Source organism: Lissotriton helveticus, chromosome 10 (assembly GCF_964261635.1).
Source record: "Lissotriton helveticus chromosome 10, aLisHel1.1, whole genome shotgun sequence".
NCBI classification, from domain to species: domain Eukaryota; kingdom Metazoa; phylum Chordata; class Amphibia; order Caudata; family Salamandridae; genus Lissotriton; species Lissotriton helveticus.
The window spans coordinates 1,203,759,323-1,203,779,079 of record NC_136071.1 but is presented as its reverse complement, the minus strand read 5'-3'; the positions used below and the strand labels follow the sequence as shown (position 1 = coordinate 1,203,779,079).

Sequence of the window (19,757 nt, the reverse complement as noted above, 5' to 3'; positions counted from 1 at the left end):
CTTAGGCTGACATGAAGCCCGAGAGCTCCTTAACAACTTTAAACAGTGTTTTAGGGCTATTTTGAGCTTCTTGAATCGTACGATTTACATGTTCTGCCCGAGCATTGTGACATAGTAGATGGTAATTACTCAGAGCTGACTTATAGAAAAATTTTATTTTAGGGTCTTAGTATTTTCGCCACTGTCTCTCCATATTTTTACATTTTGTTTTTCCCGTTTTAGGGCCTCAGAATACCATGGGGCAGGGGGTAGTGATTATTAGATTTTCTTTTCAAAAGGGGAAGGCAGGAATCGATAGATGAGCTAAGCCGCTGATGGCTGACCGTTTCTTCTTCCACGGTGGTAGTTGAGGCTAATGGTCTAGTATTCTCAAGGAGACAATTAAGTTTGTTAATGTCCAATTTTTTTCCAGTTCCTGCCTTTTATTAGCCCAGATGGTAGATTTTTCGGGAATTGCTTACATTTGATTAGGAATTCGACCAAAAAATGGTCGGACCAGAGAACAGGAGTAGCCAATTTACATAGGACTGTGTCCATATTAGAAAAAATTGGATCAAGCAGATTGCCTGCTTTATGGGTGGGACCAGAAATAAAAGGCCGGTAAATCTGCAATAAAATTAGTTGGTTGGGAAATGTCATTGAGATGAAGGTTTAAATCACCCACCAACAAAAAGTTAGTGGCTTGAAGCAGAAGCGGGGCAATGTAATCGGGGAAAGAGGCTGCCCACGAGCGAATTGGTCCTGGAGGACGGTATATCAAGACACCAGAAAGAGTAAAATTGGATGAAAGAAGTAGCTTGAACAAGCCGACTTCGCAGTCAGGGAAATCAAGATTGCTCCATTTACATTTGTACTTATTCTTATAGACAATTGCAATCCCAACTCCTTCCTTGCCAACCCGATTTCTCCCCAAAAAGGTGTAATTAGGGGGGAGTGCGCTGGCAATATCTGGACCCGAACTATCATTTAGCCACGTTTCTGTAAGAAAGATGACCTCGGGTTGGGAACCCGAGAGTAAGTCATATATATCTCTCTTGTGTTAAGGAAGTGATCGACAGTTAAGACTGAAGAAAGTGAGCTCTGAAGATTTATTGTTATCAATTCTTATACGGGATGTATAGACAGTATCAGTAGCGAAGTTGTTGGTATTGGATGTGGAGGGTATAGAGGTGAAGTCGCACATGTGGCAGTGAAACGGCTTAAAATCCCAGTTTAAAGGGGTTGTAAGAGGACAGTTACTATAGCGGAGAGATAGCAGGGCTTTTCGGGAGTATTTGAGAGAACCATCAGAATTTTGGACAGGGAATATGGCCCCCGGACCCATCCGGCCGCGGACGGGCGCAGACGGGCTTGCCTCCGGCGCGCCATTGGCGCGTACGCGTTTTTAGGTTCATTTTGCAGTCCCTAGGCCTGTGCAGCCCGCAAGACTAGCCCGGCAACCTCGAGTTCCCCAAAGATGGCACCCGAGTTCCAGAGTCCCGCGTCAGAGACAGCCCTAAATCGGCCGCCTGCAATGCGAGAACCCCGGGGGAAATATGTGCACTAGGTAAGAAGCTGAGACCAGTTTTAAATCACAGTAAAAAAAAAAAAAAAAAATACTCCTCAATACAAGTTTGTTGAGGTTAAAAAAGCGTTCCCCGATTCCCGGCTTCCGCCTCAGGAATCTATTACTAAAACATGCTGGCGCTTAGGGCTCTATATGTAGTCCCCAGGCCCGTGCAGCCCGCAAGACTAGCCCGGCAACCTCGGAGCTGATCCAAGGAGTTGATCCTAGCCTTACTCCCATCTTGACGGACGGATGAGCAACCTCAAAGTCCTGCTGCCAGCAAGATGCACAACTCAGCTGATGCTGCAGAGCTTCTCTGTACGTGCAGACAAAGGCAATGTACAGGCAAGTCAGGATGGATCAGGAACGTCGACCAATGTGGAGAAGCCATGGCCAACAACCCGAGGCGAGAAGGTAGATCATAACTCTGGACAAAGCTTTTAGAAGCCCTACAAAACGGCTTTCACGAAGGAGAAGGGCATGCACCAAACGGCTACGGAATGTACATTAGCAGACAGAGTGGTCTGACTCTGCAAATAGGATCAGTTCCTAGACGGCTTCCAGAGCTGGAAAACCTTGGATGGCCACAAAGAGTAGATTGTACAAAAGGTAGGTCACACGCACACCTGGAGGTAGAACTGTCAAGGTAGTAAAACCTATTCTGTCAAAAGCATGGTCTGAACTGCAGGAAGCAGATGCATTTTCCCTTTACTTTCTTTCGTAGGCCAGACAGCTGCAAGAGGCTAGAAGGGTTTTATGTCTAAGGGCCCCACAATATTTAACAGTAACTGTGTTCTTGCAAGAGATCCTATCCACTCTCCAGAGCTACATTCAACATCCACAGGCCCCCACTCCTGTCCACATGAGGACGTGAAAAGTCAAGAAATAATAAAAGGCAATTTGAAGTCTAGTTTTGCACTATCTTGTGGTCTAAGGCAAATGACCACAGTGAGTTTTCCAAGTGAATTATTGGAGTTAGCGCACACCTGTTAGGAACTCGTGAAACACTGAAATCAAAAATTACATTCGTAAGCGTGCAAACCAGGCACGGGATCTCAACCTCTCAAAGACAACTTGGTAAAAAATATATACTTGGTATATAATTTTTCACACAGTGACTTTTCACCAGGAACAAGCTATTTAATGGACATTTACTATGATACTAGTTGACATGAATGAAGTGTTATCGTTCATTATCAGAATCAGCTTTTTGCCTGGATCTAATCGAGACGGTCTGACAATGTTCTTGATTCTGAATAGAGCAGTCTCAATTACAGACAATATATAAAGCTATTATCTGACTAACGTGGACTTCTGTTTACAGCTCGGTTGTTTTTACATGGGTTGCAGTCTTGTTTACTTTCTGTCTATGCAAATGTATTGAGCTGATGTACCTGGAAAAAGCTCCTTATAAAACAAGGGCTATCTACGCAGATGTGTCAGGACAGTGTTTCTTTGCATCAACAAGAAAAGATATACTTGGGAACAAGCACAAATCTAAGATACCATATGAGGTACATATTTACCGTCGGGTCGGCGATTACAGGCGAATGACTGTATCCTTTACAGCACTGCGTCCCAAACATTTTAGAATCATGATCCAATTTTTAGAACGAAGAACGTTTGTGACCCACCTCGCTTTAATAGACAGAAGAGGGGGTGGAGGGGTGTTATGAACATAAAGTATCAAGTGGTAGCGCACTGTCATGTACAGACAACGCATTTTATGTTGAAATGGACACTAAATTTACATAGAGACAGTTTAATTGATAAAACTATATTGCATACAAAAGATAATATGTGGGAATCGGGTTTCAGTGAATATTTATCATGCACGCTGTAGGAGAGTGGGGTCTGCAATCCTATGGTCACCCCAGATTTTTGCTTTTTGCTTCACTGGTTTACGACTTTCCCTGGCTGTGGGCCTGCTAATCAGACCCCCAGCCTAGCTGTTCTCTCTCTAAATTGGCAACCATGTACCTTAGGTGCATCTACCAATTGGTACTGGGCCACCTTATCGGCCACTGTACAGTGTACCTTAGGTACCCAGGGCATAGGTGTACCCAGGGCCTACCAGGGGCTGAAGCATGTATTATGCCACCCCTGGCTAGCCATCTAAACAGACACAACTGGCTGCACGACAGCTGGGGCAAGGTGGTGTAATCACCCTTTGCTTGAGATATAGTTCCCTATATCTAAACCTAAAATGGACACATATATTCCTATCAGTCACTCCTATGGAAGGCCTTATCAATCCTGAAGGCAGAGTGCTTGGAATTATGTGAGATGGTGCTCTGGCATGAGCTGAGCCCGTTTGCAGCTTGCGGAACCAAGTCCTAATAGCTGTTGCATGATAACGCTATACCATATACTCTTAAGTGCATTATAATCCTAGCGGTTAAATGCCAACTCTGGTATAACATTATCAAAACATGTCGAGTAAGGTGTCATACGATTTGGAATACTACCCCCTCGCCAATTCTGGCGACGGGGGTAGCATTCCGACCTTCTAGAGGGACACGACATGTATGTAACTGAGAACCCCGGTTAAAAATAACTCGAGCCTTGGCATCACAAAATGGATGCTGCCACCACAGACACAAGTCTGACCTCCTGCTGCTGGGAGTCCTTCCAGCGAGGGAGGCTTGGACAAAGGGTTTCCTGCCTTGGGAGGTGCTAGCACCACCCCAGACAGGATTTTGTGTATTGGGTAGGATAGGCCTGAAAGGAATGAGACATGCCCGGGGCACACAAGGTGTCCTGTGCATACACCGGTTCAAACCAGTTGCTGGGGCATCCCTGCCCCAGCTCTGGCGGGAAACCGGACAAAGGATAGGGGGTGTAGCCACCCCCCTTCCTGGTCCCACCCAGGGGAGGGACCTAGTCAGTAGTGCAGCCCCCTTTAGCAGGATAAAGGTAGGAGCTGGTCCCATTCCAAGTTAGATTAATCCTGAACTACTCTACAAGAAGAAACTCTGGACTTCGACGTTCTGCTCCACAGAAGACTGAAGAAATCTCCCTTGTGGGCAAGGAGTGTCCACCCTGCACAAGCAGGCACCATCAAGCGTCCAGCGGCTTCCCTTTGTCGTCTTCCCTCGAGGATCCAGACTTCAGAGCCCGACGAGACCCGGATTCCCAGACCTCTCCGACCTCAACTCACATCTGCAGTAAAGCGGAGACCCGTGGGTGCGACGAGACACGTGGGACCGGCCATCTTGGAAGAAACTGCACTTCGCTTCCAGCACGACGCCCGAGGTAAACTCGACCAAGTGCTTTGGGGGCTGAGAAGCCCCAGCCCCTGCACCGAAGATCAGCCCTCCAGCATCCACGAGATCTGCGTGGGGCCCTTCTGCTGGTTTGCTGCTCGACGCGTTGTCTGGTCACTTGCCGGCTGGCTAGTGGCCTCCTAGACGACGAACCTTTGAATCTTTGCTGCTGGTCTGGTTGCTCCAGACTGGCCCTTGCTCCCTTCCAAAAGAGGGACACCCCGGACTCTCCTAGTCCGCACCAGACGCTTTCTTCACTCACCGCGTGGGTTGCCTTTGCCAAGGCCTGTTGACGCCGATTCCGGATCCAACACCGCCGACAGCGAGAGCCTGCGTGGGACAGCTCGTGCCTCCATCCTGGTCGTCGAAGACACCTCCTGGTCCACGTGGCTGCAGAGTCAAGCGTCCACTCTTCACCTGATCGCGACGACGACATCTGGTTCCTTCCTGGTTCCACTCCAGTCACTGGCTAGTGACTGTGAACATTGTCCCCTCTGCTTTCAGGTCCTCTTCTTCACCGATCCACCCTTGGATCGCACCGGACATCTTCCTCCTAGTTGCCTGCAGCATCTTTTCTTTCAGGCTCCATTGACTTCAACGCGAGAACCCGACACACTTTGACACCTATGCACCCGCGGCCCGTGGGTGAGGTAACGAGAGCATTTCGGTGCTCAAGGGTAGTTTAACTGTCCTAGTGTCCAGTTCCACAGTCGTTTTAGTCCTACCTAGTCAGGATTGTCCGTACTCACCTTTAACTTGAACTGTACTGTCCATAGACGTTGTTACGCATCTCGCGTGTGAGTTCACACTCTGCACACGCGTTCCGTGGGCCTCCTATTACTTACCTAGAGTTAGTGTAGCGTGGTCCCAACGATCCTACAGCCTCTGGACAGCTCCATTCCTTTTATTGACTTTCACATTCCACTTACTTAGTATATGGTTTGTCGTGCCCCTAGGGCAGCAGTGTAATTTTGTGCAACATGTCGTATTTTTGGTAAGAGATTGTCATGTGCTTAGCCCTCTGACCTCATAAAGAGTTCAGAGGTGTTTGTTATGAATACATATATTGTTTATTTTAATAACAACCTGTGTGGTGTCCTTTCATCTGGTATTCAAGGGGTTATATTGTGGTAAAACAGCTGGCTTCACATGCCAAAAGAGTTTAGCCTAAGACTGCTTTGTCCATGCTACCATTAGGATTGCTGGTCTATAAGGTTGACTTACAACCAATCACCATAAGGGTTGCTTGGACTGATACAAGGTGATCACTAGAACTAGTGAGCATCATATATCAGGCCAACTTCTCACACACGCATCATCTAAAAATGTCTTGATTTGTTTTGATTCTATTAACATCTTTGTTTCAATCACACTTCAGAACTACAAAGAAAATGCTTCACCTAACTGCTGAATGTGAACAGTCCATTTACAGGTATTTACATTCTGTTGTGCTACAAACAAAATGACATCCTACACTCTTTCCTTTCACACTCCTCGTACTCCAGCAAGATTGTTGCATCATTTACTTTCCTTTCCCTGACTGCAAAGTGAGGAGTTTGTAAACACCAGTCTCCATGTTTTGTCAGAAAATCTAGCATGACATTTGACCTCTGTCTTTGAAGCACAGCAAATGTGACAAGATGAATACAGAATTTAAAGGCATCTTTTTTTTTCTTGCTTGGACTTTCGCGATCCACCAAAAATCGTCTTTCGTCCGACCCACAGTTTGGGAAACACTGCTTTACAGTCTTTTCACTAATGCAATCTGAAGAGATCGGTGGGTTGGTTTTGGATTCAAAGAGAATACCCACAACAAAGAACTGGGATTTTACGTAAGTAACTGTTCCTCCTCAGTCATGGGATTCTCTGTGATATTCATAAACAGTGGAAGAGAAGAGCAGTTTTGAAATGCACTTCCTCAGATAAGGTGCGTAAGAGACAAATGCATTTCTTAGGCAAATAGATTGCACAAGGAGTTAAGTTACACAGAGATGGAAAACAGAGTAGGAGGTTGTTTCCTGAGCCAGGCACCGAAGCTCTAAGGAGGCCCTACCTACAGGGCATCAGTTTTGGAGTCAGAGAAAATTCTGTCATTTCTGCCCAAAGTTTGCACAGACTTTGAGGTTGCTGTATTGCAAATTTCTGGAAATAGCAGCCAGATTGCATCAAGGCAGCCGTAGACACTTTTACCCAGATAGAATTTGCTTTGGCTTATTGGGAAGGATTTGATTTGCTTATATATAGAGCACGACTATCACTCCGAAAGTAGCCTCCTTGAGCTATACAGGAAAGGGAAAGGAAGGAAGGACAGGTCCCTCACTTATATGAGAGATGAGAACAAGGAATCTGAGGATCCAAAGATCCAAGTCTTCAAGGACTTTCTGAAGTGAGTTTCTGCTTCTATCAGCCTTAGGTGTGTTGGCATGAGGTTCCAAGCTCTGGTTCCAAGAGCTGCTAAAGATTTACCTCCTTTGGTTTTGAACCTAAAGGCAGGGGGTTTAAGAAAATTTGCTGATGAGGATCTGAGTATCATAGCAGTGGTGTAGGGGGTAAACCTATCCAATAGATATTTGGGTCCTGGGTTTCTAAAGGCTCTGAAAGTGATTAGCAGAACCTTAAATAAGATTATAAGGCAGCCAGTGCAGGGTTTTGAGGGCTGCTGAGGAAGGTGATATGTGGGCAGTTTTAGCACTAAGTGGGCTGCTGCATGCTGTACCACCTGTAGTCTCTTTAGTACTTGTTTGTTTACTCCTGCGAGTAGGCTGTTGCAGTAGTCTAGTCTAGACAGAATCAGTGTCTTCCTTGCAGAGAGCAGAATGTAGTCAAAAAACTTTTTAAGTGTTTTGATTATGTTGAAGCACGTCCCTGCCACCGTCAGAGCCTGAGGTCGGAATGAGAATGAGGTATCAAATTTCCCAGATTCTTAGCTACTTCTACTGTGTTTGGCGGGGCGGTGCGTTTTCAAGCCACCATTGGCCTGGCTCAAAGGGATTGTCCTTCGTATCAACAGGATCTCGGGTTTATCTGTGTTGCATCTGAGGTGGTTGAGGTGCATCCAACTGGTGACCTCTGTGAGGTAGAGCTTAAAATTGTGTTCTGCGTTATTCGAATCTTTGATGTAATGGGGCGTTGTGTTGAAAAGAAAGTTCCTAGGGCCACTGCTTGTTTGTGGTTGGTAAGAAAGGATTTTATCCAGGCTATTGCGGTGTTGGAGATGTCGCTATTTTTTATCCGGGTGAGGAGAATATCATGTGAAATGGTGTCAAATGCAGCTGACAGGTCTAATAGAATCAGCACCGCCTCCTTACCTTTATCTAGGGTTAATTTCAATGTGTCCACTGTTTCTAGTAGTGCGGATCCAGTCGAGTGTTTGGGCCGGACTGGCAGGGGAGTAGTATCTTGGCGTTCTCAAAGAAGTCGGTTAGTTGTCTATTAACCAGTCTTTCTGTAATTTTGCCAAGAATAAGTAGTAACGATATGGGTTGAAGGTTTGAAAGTATGGATGGATCCATGTTCCGTTTTTTTTTTTTTTTTTAAGTGGTTTGACTATTGCCAGTTTCCATTCCGCAGGGACTATACCTGCGGCCAGTGAGGAGTTAACTATATTGTTAATTACTGGATAGACAATATAAATGATCTTATGAAGGACAACAGGTGGACATGCGTCCAAGGGGGAACCAGATTTGCAGCCGATTATTGCTTCTCGTGGCTGCTCAAGTGAGCTTTTTTCAAAAACAGGTAGGAAAGGCCCTGTGTGGGTGGGGTCAGGCTCGAAGTCTAAAGGATGAGTGTGCGGGATGTTAAAATTTTGTATATTGAGAATTGTTTCCTTAACGAAGACAGAAATCTGGTCACATAATGTCTGGTAGGGAAATACCCCCATCACAGACATTTTAGGGTCGGTGAAGGATTTTACAATTGTGAAAATTGTTTTCTGGCCATGGCCGGCATCTAGTATTTTTTTGGGAAGTACTTTTTTTTTTTTTAGTTTAATGTGCAGGTGATATTTTTGTTCTTATCGATTTGAAGAGGTTTAAGTCTTCTGGGGTGTATGCTTCCTCCATTTCCATTCCATTTGTTTGCACTGGAGGTGGAGCTCTGCTAGTGTGGGCGTATACCAGGGCGCTGAGATTTTAGATTTTAACTTATTTGTTGGCAGTTCTAACGGGGCTGGCTCATTGCTAATCGAAGTCATCCATGTGTGGAAGAGTTGAGTGTCTTCGTGTGTGTCTCCTGATAGAATTGGAGTGGATGCGCTTGCCATGTGTGGCTGCTTTGTATCTGCTACCAGTTTGGCCCATTTGCGACTTGGCAGTGTCTCTTAGTGGAAGGAGTCGCTCAGTCATTTGGTAACCGCTAGTTAAGCAGGACATTAACCTTCAGGCTATGATTTGATAACACAGCACTGAGACCACTATGTAATTTACAAACAGTTGTTTTATTATTATTTTTTTTTTTACTTCCTTTATTTAGTCCATGTATTTTAGACCCCTCTTCACATCTCGGAAAGGGAGAGATCTTTCTGCCGGAGAGATATGCCCCAAGAGGAAAGTTGTGAGTCTAAGTGATACAAAAAATCAGATATGACTTTAGATAGGACAGAAGGAAGAGTTCTTAAGGAGATCTTGTTACAGTTGAAAACCAGACACAGATCCTCTGAACAGAGTTTGAAGCTCACTTACCCTTCTGGCCACGTAAAGGGAAATGTGCTTTAAGATTGCCTTGTGCATGGCTCCCATGGAGAGCTCAACTGAGGCTAAGCTCTCATGGAGGGGAGGGTTTGTGACACATGGTAAGGCTCTTTAGAGTTTCAAGGAAATCCGCCACACTAGGATGCTGAATAAAGATGCCATAAGGGGACTTCTTAACAGCAACAATGACATTCAAATGTTCCTTGAGAGAAGAGAATTGAAGGGCACCTTTTACCAAACAAAGAAGATACAGTAAAACCAATTCCTTGTGTCATGTTCTGGGATCCATCTGCTTCTGAAGACACCAAGCGCACAGAAGCATTCCAGCGAGTTGCTATTATATGAACAACCCAATAAGGCTGTATAGCAAGCCAGCCTTAAAGGAGTAGCCGAGGATGTGCCGAATGTTCTTCCCGCCGCATCCATCCATTTGCTTTCCTTTTCAGGAGGAGAGTACAATGGGAGTCAGGTACGTTAATGCGCTTCCTAGAAGCAGATACAAGAGAAACAGCCTGATCAGCCTCTTAAGAAGAGTGGACCTAATCAAGAGGTCTGCACTTCTCCTGTTTATCAAAGGGTTTGATGGAGGTCAAAGGCTGTGCTCTATCGGCACCAAAGTCCTGGCACCAGGACTTCCATGGGTGCACCCCATGATTCTAGAAACAAAAACATCAAAATAATGGCGTTTTAGGACACTTGTGGATACAATATTAGATTTGCAGTTCTATTAGTTACCTGATGGAAGGAAATGTCACCCACCAGGGAAATGTTATGAGCCGCTATCTCTGGGTATCTGGCAGAAAGCAGACTCGCGTCTGATAAAGAGGAGGAACGCCTAAAAGGAGTACGACCTGATCTTTGTGAGGACAGATAGCCTCTCCCTTGAAAGAAGAGAAAGAGGATCCTTTTCCTCGCCAGCTCATCATTCGAAGAATGGCAGAGTTGAAGGGATGTTGAAGGAGAATGTCTCGATTTTGAGCACCTCAAAGTCAATCTGGAGTATGGGCGTAAGCAACTCAAGAATTGGCCTGAGTGCGACAGGGATCAGACCTGGTAACAACAGGATAGAAGAAGAGGGAGACGAGTAGACAGCAAGGCTGAAAGGATGACTTCTTCCCAGGACTAACTCTCTCACTGTCCCGAGACACCTATATGTAATCTCCAAGCATATCTTGGGAGTAGAAATCCTGAAGGCAGATGATGCCCACATCTGTTCATCCTTTCATGATTTCTTTCCTCCACACAAATGGCATTTGTCAAAGAGAGCAGGCATGGTGGCTCTAGAGACAGAGGTCAGGAGAAACACCGCAGGAAAATAAGGACCTTACAAAGTAGATGCTTAATATTGTTGAATGACCCCCACCCCCCCAAATAAATGAAGATTTTCATCCAAAATAAGGGATAAAAGACCACAGTTCATTGAACTTTCTCAGTGAGCTGAAAAAACGAACAGTATCCCCGAACCTTGTGTGATGGAAAGGCTGGTAGCCCTATAATTCCTTAAAGGGGCAGTTGCAAGTTAGCACTGTTTGTGTGCAGCTTTTTAGAAGCTACATTGCCTTTCAACTGGGTTTTAAAAAATGCTGTAATTCCGCGGTGTTTCAAGTCAAATACATAATATTGTTAATCGGGTTTACTGGAGTTTTCAACACAAAAAAAGAATGTACATGATATTTATTTAGGGTACACTTTTGTACCTATAATATTATTTTGAAAAATGTTTGTTCCAGGGATCTTGCACGTGTCCAGACATTCTCTACTGTTTGTGCATTCAGAGAGAATCCCACGACAGAAGGTAGGCACTGCACTTCGGTCCAGATCGGTCTTTGCTCTCAGGCTCCCATTTCTCCATTTTGCATCTGAAGGACTTCTTGAAATGAGCAACTAATCTGTTTCAGTTTGCTCCATTTCTGCTTCAAGTGGGCAAGACTCCAATCATGGAGCTGGGTCTTCGTCCGGATGTGCTGATGTAACTCCTCCCATCCAAGCTTGGAAAGAGAGCTGGTAGGTTTAGTGATTGGAAGAAGGGCACGGCCTGAGAGCATCAGCTGAACAAACCGATCAGCCTGCCCAAGAAGCAGACACAGCAGTAGACCACATACTGTTAATAATGGAAATCCTGCAACGTCACTGTGCTGAATGTACTTGTGGAAGACAGAAGTGTGATCAAGATTCAAGCACGTTCCTGTTCATGACGACTGGTTGCGTGCTACTGCTGATAACCGAAATGGTCAAGGAGCATAGGTGCCTCAAGTGCAAAATAATCCATGCAGTGAGTCACAGAGATGACACTTTTCCCTGTAGCACATAGAAACCCAAAAAAGGATAAAAGGAACAAGCAGGTACAAGGCACCTTCCTCCCTTTGGGACAAGCCCCCCCCTAGTCGAGCCTCTACCTGAAGTGTGCATGGGTGCTCAGGGTTCCAGGATAGTTAAAAAGGGTTGCTTTGATATGAGACCACCAGAGCTCCTTCCTCACCTGCAGCATCACTACCACTGCAGCTGATCCGCGGTCTGGCACACCAGCCACACACTCTCGTCTAACAGAGCAGAAGAGGCGCACGCCTCCCATGCAGATGTGTATCAGAAAAGGAATCAGGGCTCAAAAAGGCTGAAACCATAAACAGGTTTTACTACAGCATGGGGAGGCAAGGGCCATAGTGGGGGGTGATGGTAGCTTGCTGGTTTGAGTTCTGGAAACAACCTAATATCACAGTGAACCCGCTCACCACGACCTTAAGAACGAGCAAAGGATTATCAGGCTACCATCAAACAAGTATCGCGTCATCACAGAGCATGCCGAGAAGTGAATGTACATCTGTGAACGAGCTCCTCAACCAGGCCTCCTCTGGCAAAACCCCTGCTTAGACTTCACTCCTCCCTTAGACAGACCCTCCACTTCCCTCAGCTGTATGAGCACTCTTCCGCGCCAACCCAAACACTTCCAGCTGCTGGCGGATTCCTTTCTTACGGACAGTGCCACTTCCATACCCAACGGTCCGACCACACAGTTCCCCCCCCCCCCCACGAGAGCACTAGCCCCGTTCTCACCTCCTGGATCTTGGTCTTCACATCAGGAGACGGGTTTGTTCCGCCTTTTTGTATCTTCAGTTGTTGCTTGGCCTTGTTCACATCTTTTTCCACTCGTTTCCAGTCCACCTTGATGTAACCAGTGTGGTTCGCAATCTACAAATAAGTAAAATCGGTATTTAGGACAAAACACAAAGGGCACTAAGCAAAGTAGTGAAAACACAAAAGCCACAACATGTTCGAATGTTGAACCAATGCAGAAAAAAGCACTTGAATGAAAGAATGACAGACCTGCAGAAGGAAAAAGCCACCTCCGACAGCGGTTGCAGCTAACTTCCCCACCTTCTTGAATAAGAAGCCAGCACACCTGCAAGCAGAGCAGGTGGTTAGGAAGCAAACCAACAAACAGTGCAAGGCACCAGAAGTGGCCTATTGGCCAAGCTGCTGACTTTAAAACCTGCAGAACTGGGTTCGAACCCTAGCTCTGGCTTCTTACTGAAAAATACTGATCTGGATGAAACACTATCGGCACATGCCTAATATATCAAAGATATGTAAAAAGTAATGCAACTAAGAAATGTAATGATGTTAAGTAATTCAAATATAGCCAATTGATATGCACAACCTTGTATCATCCACCAACCAAATACTATACACAGCACTGCATTGTAAAACATTTAGGTGCCCAAAATAATATATAAACACACACACCACAAAACTACCCTTCAATATGTAAAGACCGGGACCTCGTAGATGCGAAAAATTATCTGTTTATTGTGCCAAAAACACTGGACTGATGTACGACGCGTTTCGGCTGCGAACAGCCTTTGTCAAACTGCATTGGTCTCTCAATAATAGAAAATAAATGAATGTCAAATAAATATTACAGTTCAAGAAGGCGATAAAACATTTTTACACACAGCTGCAGAGTCCTTAAATCTGATGTAGATTGGAATGATACACATATACACACATTATATATAGATTGATCTGGCGATGGCTGGTCTCCTGTGAAAGAAGATGACCCGTATGGTTGACACTGATGTGACCGTGATTGGTCCTTTGATGGGGCTGTGGCTGACCGAGTAGTGGTGATATATATGTGTATATATATCTCTACTACCTGGTCAGCCACAGCCCCATCAACCAGCACAAGAAACCTCTCCAGTGAGCCAAACACACTCTGGTCACCAGCACCGACTACGAGTGTTCAGAAGCTAAACGCATTCACCATCAGACCCAAGCCCCTCGCCACTAGGGCGTCCAGGTGTAACTGGTAGACTTCGAGACCTTTACACTGTGGACTACAGAGCTTGCTTGGAGGGTCTACTTCCAAAAACAGGATACATGAGCGGGAACGATGGCAGAGTGTCAAAAGGGTAACCAGAATTTGGGACTTGACATCTGTGGGAAGCTGGACTCGAAATCATGCCCTACTCTGTCTAGCCATGCGTCTGCTGTGTCACTGTTTGTGTTTTAGAACTGCGTCCTGGTCTATGGACCCCAAAAATCGCCACTTGCCAATCACCTAGGACTGGCTGAAGAGATTGCAAAGGAGCAATCAATAAAGACAATTCCATTCTTTTAGAAGGTCTAATGTGTGATTTGAGGCACATTATTACTTATTGTAAGTGACCTGGTCATCCACAACATAAAGCTGCTCAGTGCCAAACCGACCCCATGAAGCCGACCCCTTTCTTGTGCACATCTTCTCAGCCAGCAATAGAATTTTGTTAGAAAAGCAAAATCTTTTTGCAGGGACCAACCATTTCCCATTCAAAATTAGGATTTTAAAAAAGCCCAAAATCAGAATCCTTATCACGCAGCTGGAAATATTTCAGATATGACCCTTACCCAGCCACTGCCACTCTCATAGGGAAGGAAAGCTGGGCAGCCTCTTGAACTCGCTCTAGAGTGTGTTACCACTGGCTCTTGAGGACACGTAGTTCGTTAAAAAATAGAAACCGGTCACTAACAATAAAAAGAGAAACCACCTTTGGTTCTCTGCTAAACTAAAAGATCTCAAGTTCACGCAGGAGCCAAAAGAACATAGCAGAAAGATTATGACCCAAGAGAAAATAGCCAGGCAGCTTTGTCCGTACATAAAGAGTACAAATCAGGGAGGCAAAAGCTTGCTGTTCCTTGGGTCACGTTAATGAGGTCCCAGTCTTTCTAAGGAGGTCCTCCACATAACAGCAGAGCTGTAGTCAGCAACAGCCTCCCAATCCAATATTCTGCCTTCTCAAACGCTGTTACGACACCGCAGGATCTTGTTTACAAGATGGCCTTTATTTGTGACATCAGCCCCATTGAAAACTCTCTATCTCCTGCTAAGTTGCCCACCCCAATCGGGTTTAGAAACTTTCTCCTCATCATAGAAGAGCATCTGTAGCTAGCCCTCAAGGAGAGCCTTCTCACAGACTCTTCTACAGAGCCCATTCTTACCAACTTCCTGAAACTACTAGTCCCTGTTTTTAAAAATGAGCTTTTGTCACTCTTTAATCGTTCTTCAGCCAAGGTTGTTCTCCTTGAACGTTGGACACTTGTGGTAGTTAAACCACTGTAAAAGAAAGCCTTGTTGAGTCCAACAGACCTGAATACCTTTCGTCCCATCTCACTTTTATCTTTCCTGGGGTAAGCTATGGAGAGACAAAATTATCCCTAAGTCAGCTGCAACCATTTGCAGCAGAGGCCTACGTAATGCTTAACATGTAGCTTAGTTAAAACGCTGAAGGGGTCATGATCTCAGCCCTAAATGATATTGCAAGTCCAGTTGATGGCAGAGATATTGGTCGTTTTCAACATCAACCAGAGTGGATTGCTTACATATTGGTTTGCACTTGGAACCTCAGGGACAGTCCATAGTTGGACCAAATGGTTCCCATCATGAAAACCCTACACAGTGGCATTTCTCCATTTCTTCTCGTATGAGAAACGTCCGAGCTGTGTTGTGCGACATGTTGTCCCCTTACTTTTTAATAACCTAAATAAGCAGGCCCTCGCCACACAGCACAAAAAAGATGGGGCGCAGATTTCTGTATAAAGGAACAGCACCCACTCTCTCACTGAGGGCTTCTTGGGGCAGCTCTGTAACCCTGTGGCCCTCTGCTCCACTGTATACTAACTGTTCACTGGTACCGTCCGCCAACTTCCTCAATCTAACCCAGCAACAAGTTGATTTTGAACACTTCTTCCAGCCACTTGTGTTGGAACACATCTCCTGGCTGATAGTAACAGAACTACTCTGCCCGGCCAAATGTCATCTGTAACCTGGGGGTACTGACCGACTCCCACTGTTCATTCAATGCCCATGTGGCAAGGGAAGCACATTTCTGTTTTGCTGAACTGCACATTCTTAGGAAAATCTACCATTTTTGTCCAGCTCTTCATGTAACAGTAATCATTGATCATACTGAATCTACATTTGATTACACCAATTCCATTTACCTGGCAATGCTGGTCAAACATCTTCCTCAACGCAGAACATGGTGGGCAGACTGTTTACTGACATCAGATGGGACCACCTCATCTCTGTATCTCTATGCTTATGCCCCTCATTTCCCACATATGCATTCCAGAATCTTTGTTTCAATATTCTTTATTTAGAATGAAAACATTTATTAAAAAAACGCCCTTCACTAGTTTTCCTCGCTTTCCTCTAAACCTTCAGCCTCCCTGTTCACCAGAAATGGAATCCTCCTCCCATGTTAGTGGTCTTAGGCCTTATACCTTCTTGCCAACATCCTCTCTTTTTGTCGGCCACAGTTCTCGGTCCGTTACGGTCTGCCACAGTTGACTTCTTTTGCATTTGCCTTAAGGGAGAGCTCGTCATTGCAGCACCCACCATTCCATTTGAAGTCACATGCCTCATGTGAGTATGAACTGTGTCAGGGTGATGGTAGAACCAGCTTTGCTTCCAGAAGTAGGTGGGATATGATCTTACGAGTAGTGGGTTCGATGATTCTGCTAGAGTGTCTGGAAATATCCCCTAGTCAAGTTGATTTTGTATAATTTTTCACGAGCGTAGAACTCTCCATACAAGGATTTTACATGTGTCACAAAGATGGTTGCTCTCAAGTCATTTCGGGGATTATCTTTAAGTCTTTACCATTGTACACAAGGTCCTTTATGCCAAGTCCCCAGCTTTTCTTTGCTGCCAAAGTCACTTCAACTGCTCCGTTTCCTTGCCATGTTTCTTTCAATCATCTTCTCCTTGTGGCCCTAAAGACGGTGACTTGGGAGACCGGACCCTCTCCATAGGGGCGAGCAAACCTTTGGACACCATGGCATACAGCCTGCAAGCAGAATCGCTCTATGCTTCTTCAGCACACGCATGGCGACTTGGCTTTGTACTGCCTGCTCTACGCAGCTCCGCAGGTTTTTAGTTTACTTTCTCAGCGCTACCACTCTGACAGGCAGACTAGATAATGGTTATGGCTTTAACTAATGTGCAATGAAGCCCTGCGTACATGGATTTAGGAAATAACATTAACCGCCTATGCTTTGCTGCATCGCTCTCAGTACTCTCCCATGCCTCAGCAGGGTTACAGTCATTCCTTCACTGTGAAGCAGTGTCCTTGTCAGTGCTGTGCTATGCCAATGGCAAGTTGCTGTCACAGCCTTATCCCCCCCCCCCCCCCCATCCTTTTCACTAAGCGCTTCATTATTTCCACGCGTCGCCTTGCTGTGCTTCTGCGGCCTCAGACTGTGCCCCTTATGCATCAGTGAAAGAGCTTGGAGAGTTTGTTACTTCACTATTAGCACCTCATTATTGCCACAGTTACATCACACTTCCGGTTCAGGATTCCAGACTATACCTTTCCCAACAGGGCTTTACACTGAGAGGGAACTGGAAGCTTCATATCCTACCAGTTCCCCACAATTCCTGCCTGTGCACCTAAGGGTGCAGACAGAGGACGGCTAATGGACAGGTACGCCTGCGGAACAGATTCCTGGAACAAGAGTCACAACATGAGAAACTTATACTTACTGGTATGTCTATTCACCTTCCTCTAACCTCATCAACATACTTGGAGTGGGGAGAGGGGATCAAACCCACATTTTCTTTTGAAAACTGGGCCTCCGCTCGCTCGCATACATAGCAAAGTATATTCTGAAGGCATGCAGCATGGCCTACATGGCCACCTCGCAGATGTCTCATGGAGAACGGCTAGGACTAAAACTGTTAGACAATGAATGCTAACTAGCTATTGGTCATGCCAATTTTGCACCCGAGAGGCTTTCCAGATGTGACTTCCACTCAATACCACCAGGGCCTGCAGTAATTTCTGTACATTTGTCCAGGATGCAGCTGAGCCAGATGTCTCTCTAGTCAGTGAAAGTGACCTTCCACAAGTAAACAAACATTTAAAGTACTTTTCAAATGTGTGGTTTACATGCTGCTTTCATCTTTGGACTAGTCCTCCTAATGTAGTCTGCTATATGGAGTTCTATAAAGTCTCAACATTCATTGTTAAGGTGTTCACTGTCACGTACAGACACAGGCTGCAATGAAAATTTCCCGACACGTTTGTGCTATGTAAGAATTAGAGATAATTATCTTTATGCTGGACAGCCTACCTACAGAAACCCCACTCTTCTACTATCCCCAAGTGCTACACTGGATCCAGAAACGTTTGCAACAGCTTTATTTCATTGGCTCCACTCCAGTGTCGATTACAGTGGAGCTGTGTCATCAATGGAGCCATATAGTGCCACCCAAGCTCCTGGACGTCAGTTCCTCATCCATTGGTTTCTGAGTCCATATACCATCAGATCAAACATGGATGTGCTGTGAAGGACTACACTGGGATCCTATAACTTGTGGAGCATGTAACCATCCCCCAGAACAGGGATGTGAGTGGATTGGTGCTGAATCTGCAGGCACCATATCCAACAGAGAGATTGTTACCAAAGGTTAGAAAATGTTTCTTCTGATGGAAACTTCTACCCGCAGATTCCTCACCATAGCAGTAGCCCCTACGTAGTGGGTCCGAAGGATGGCAATACCAGGAGACATGTAGTACAAAACAAGCAAAATGGTCACCCCTCCTGATTTCAGAGTCCCAGCAATAATGCTCTGTGAATGTGAAAAGGAAGCCCATGTCGCTGCGTGACCGATCTCTGCCATGGGAACTCCCCTGTTTAGTGAGGAGGTTAGCATTTCCGCTCTGGTGGAATAAGTATGGATTCCCACAGGTGGTTACTTTTTAGCAAGGCCATAACATTTTTATGCAGAGGGTGACCCACAGCGCCAGCAGCCTCTCCTGGAATGCCTTGCCCATATATCGAAAAAACAACTGCTTGTTAGACCTGAACTCAGTCGAATTTGAAGAAGACTGCCAGAGCAGGGTCCAGCCGATACACCCTCACCTCTTTGCTGTGATGGGAGTGAATGGAAAAAAGTGGGGAACGGAAATAGACTGCCTCATATGAAATGGGGTCACCACCTTGGACAGGAAAGTCGCTTTCCTTCTCCCAGGGAGCCACGACAAAGGGAGAAAGTGGTAACATGTATGTTATCTCATTCAAAAATGTTAGAACAGCCAGGGGCTTAGAGAGAGAGCTGATCCAGAAGACAACGTGGAACTGAGACGTCAACAATGTAACCTTTAACTGTGCCCACTGCACGCGCTTGGTGAAATAAAGAAAACCTCAAAGTATATGAAAGGCGTGCTTTCAGGAGATCCACATACTGGTTTTAACCCCCAGTTAATAAGGTGGTTCCACCTATCGACATACAGTGACTTCTTCAAGCTGATAGAATAATGACAACAACCTCCTGTGGCAAGCGAAAGAAGCCCAGCTGTCCCCAGATCAAACTCCAGCATGAAAGTGGACGCTTGGGAGGACGGTGGGGGTGCAGACCCTGCCCCTGGGAGAGGATATCCAATCAGAATGGTAACCGACATAGGGAACATAGGGAGAGTAGTAGAAGACTGCATACCACACCTTCCTTGGCCAGTTCAAAACAATCAGATAAATCAAGCCCAGTCTTGGTATACATTAACAGTCTTGGCATACATTAATAGACTCTTGAGGGATTAAAAATATGTGAAAATACGTAGGAAAGCAGAAAATTCCACATCAACCTAAAAACAAATCCCAAGGCTCCATGTGGCAGAAACTGGACGGCACAGAGCTGTAGGCAGGGCACTCTCGCGAATGGAGAACAGACCTACCTGAAAGATGACCCATAGGGCAAAAAAATGTCAATGAGCTCCT

General features: G+C 45.5%; 1 protein-coding gene across 1 annotated transcript in view; it reads right to left on the bottom strand.

Annotated features, from left to right (window-relative positions):
* Nucleotides 1-19,757, bottom strand: part of LOC144784952 (FUN14 domain-containing protein 2-like) — a 57,443-nt gene that overhangs the window by 11,311 nt on the left and 26,375 nt on the right. The window contains exons 3-4 of the mRNA XM_078664067.1: nucleotides 12,825-12,900; nucleotides 12,555-12,689 (exon numbers count right to left, since the gene is read on the bottom strand). Coding sequence (XP_078520193.1) covers nucleotides 12,555-12,689; nucleotides 12,825-12,900 — 211 coding nt within the window. The remainder of the gene's footprint in view (nucleotides 1-12,554; nucleotides 12,690-12,824; nucleotides 12,901-19,757) is intronic.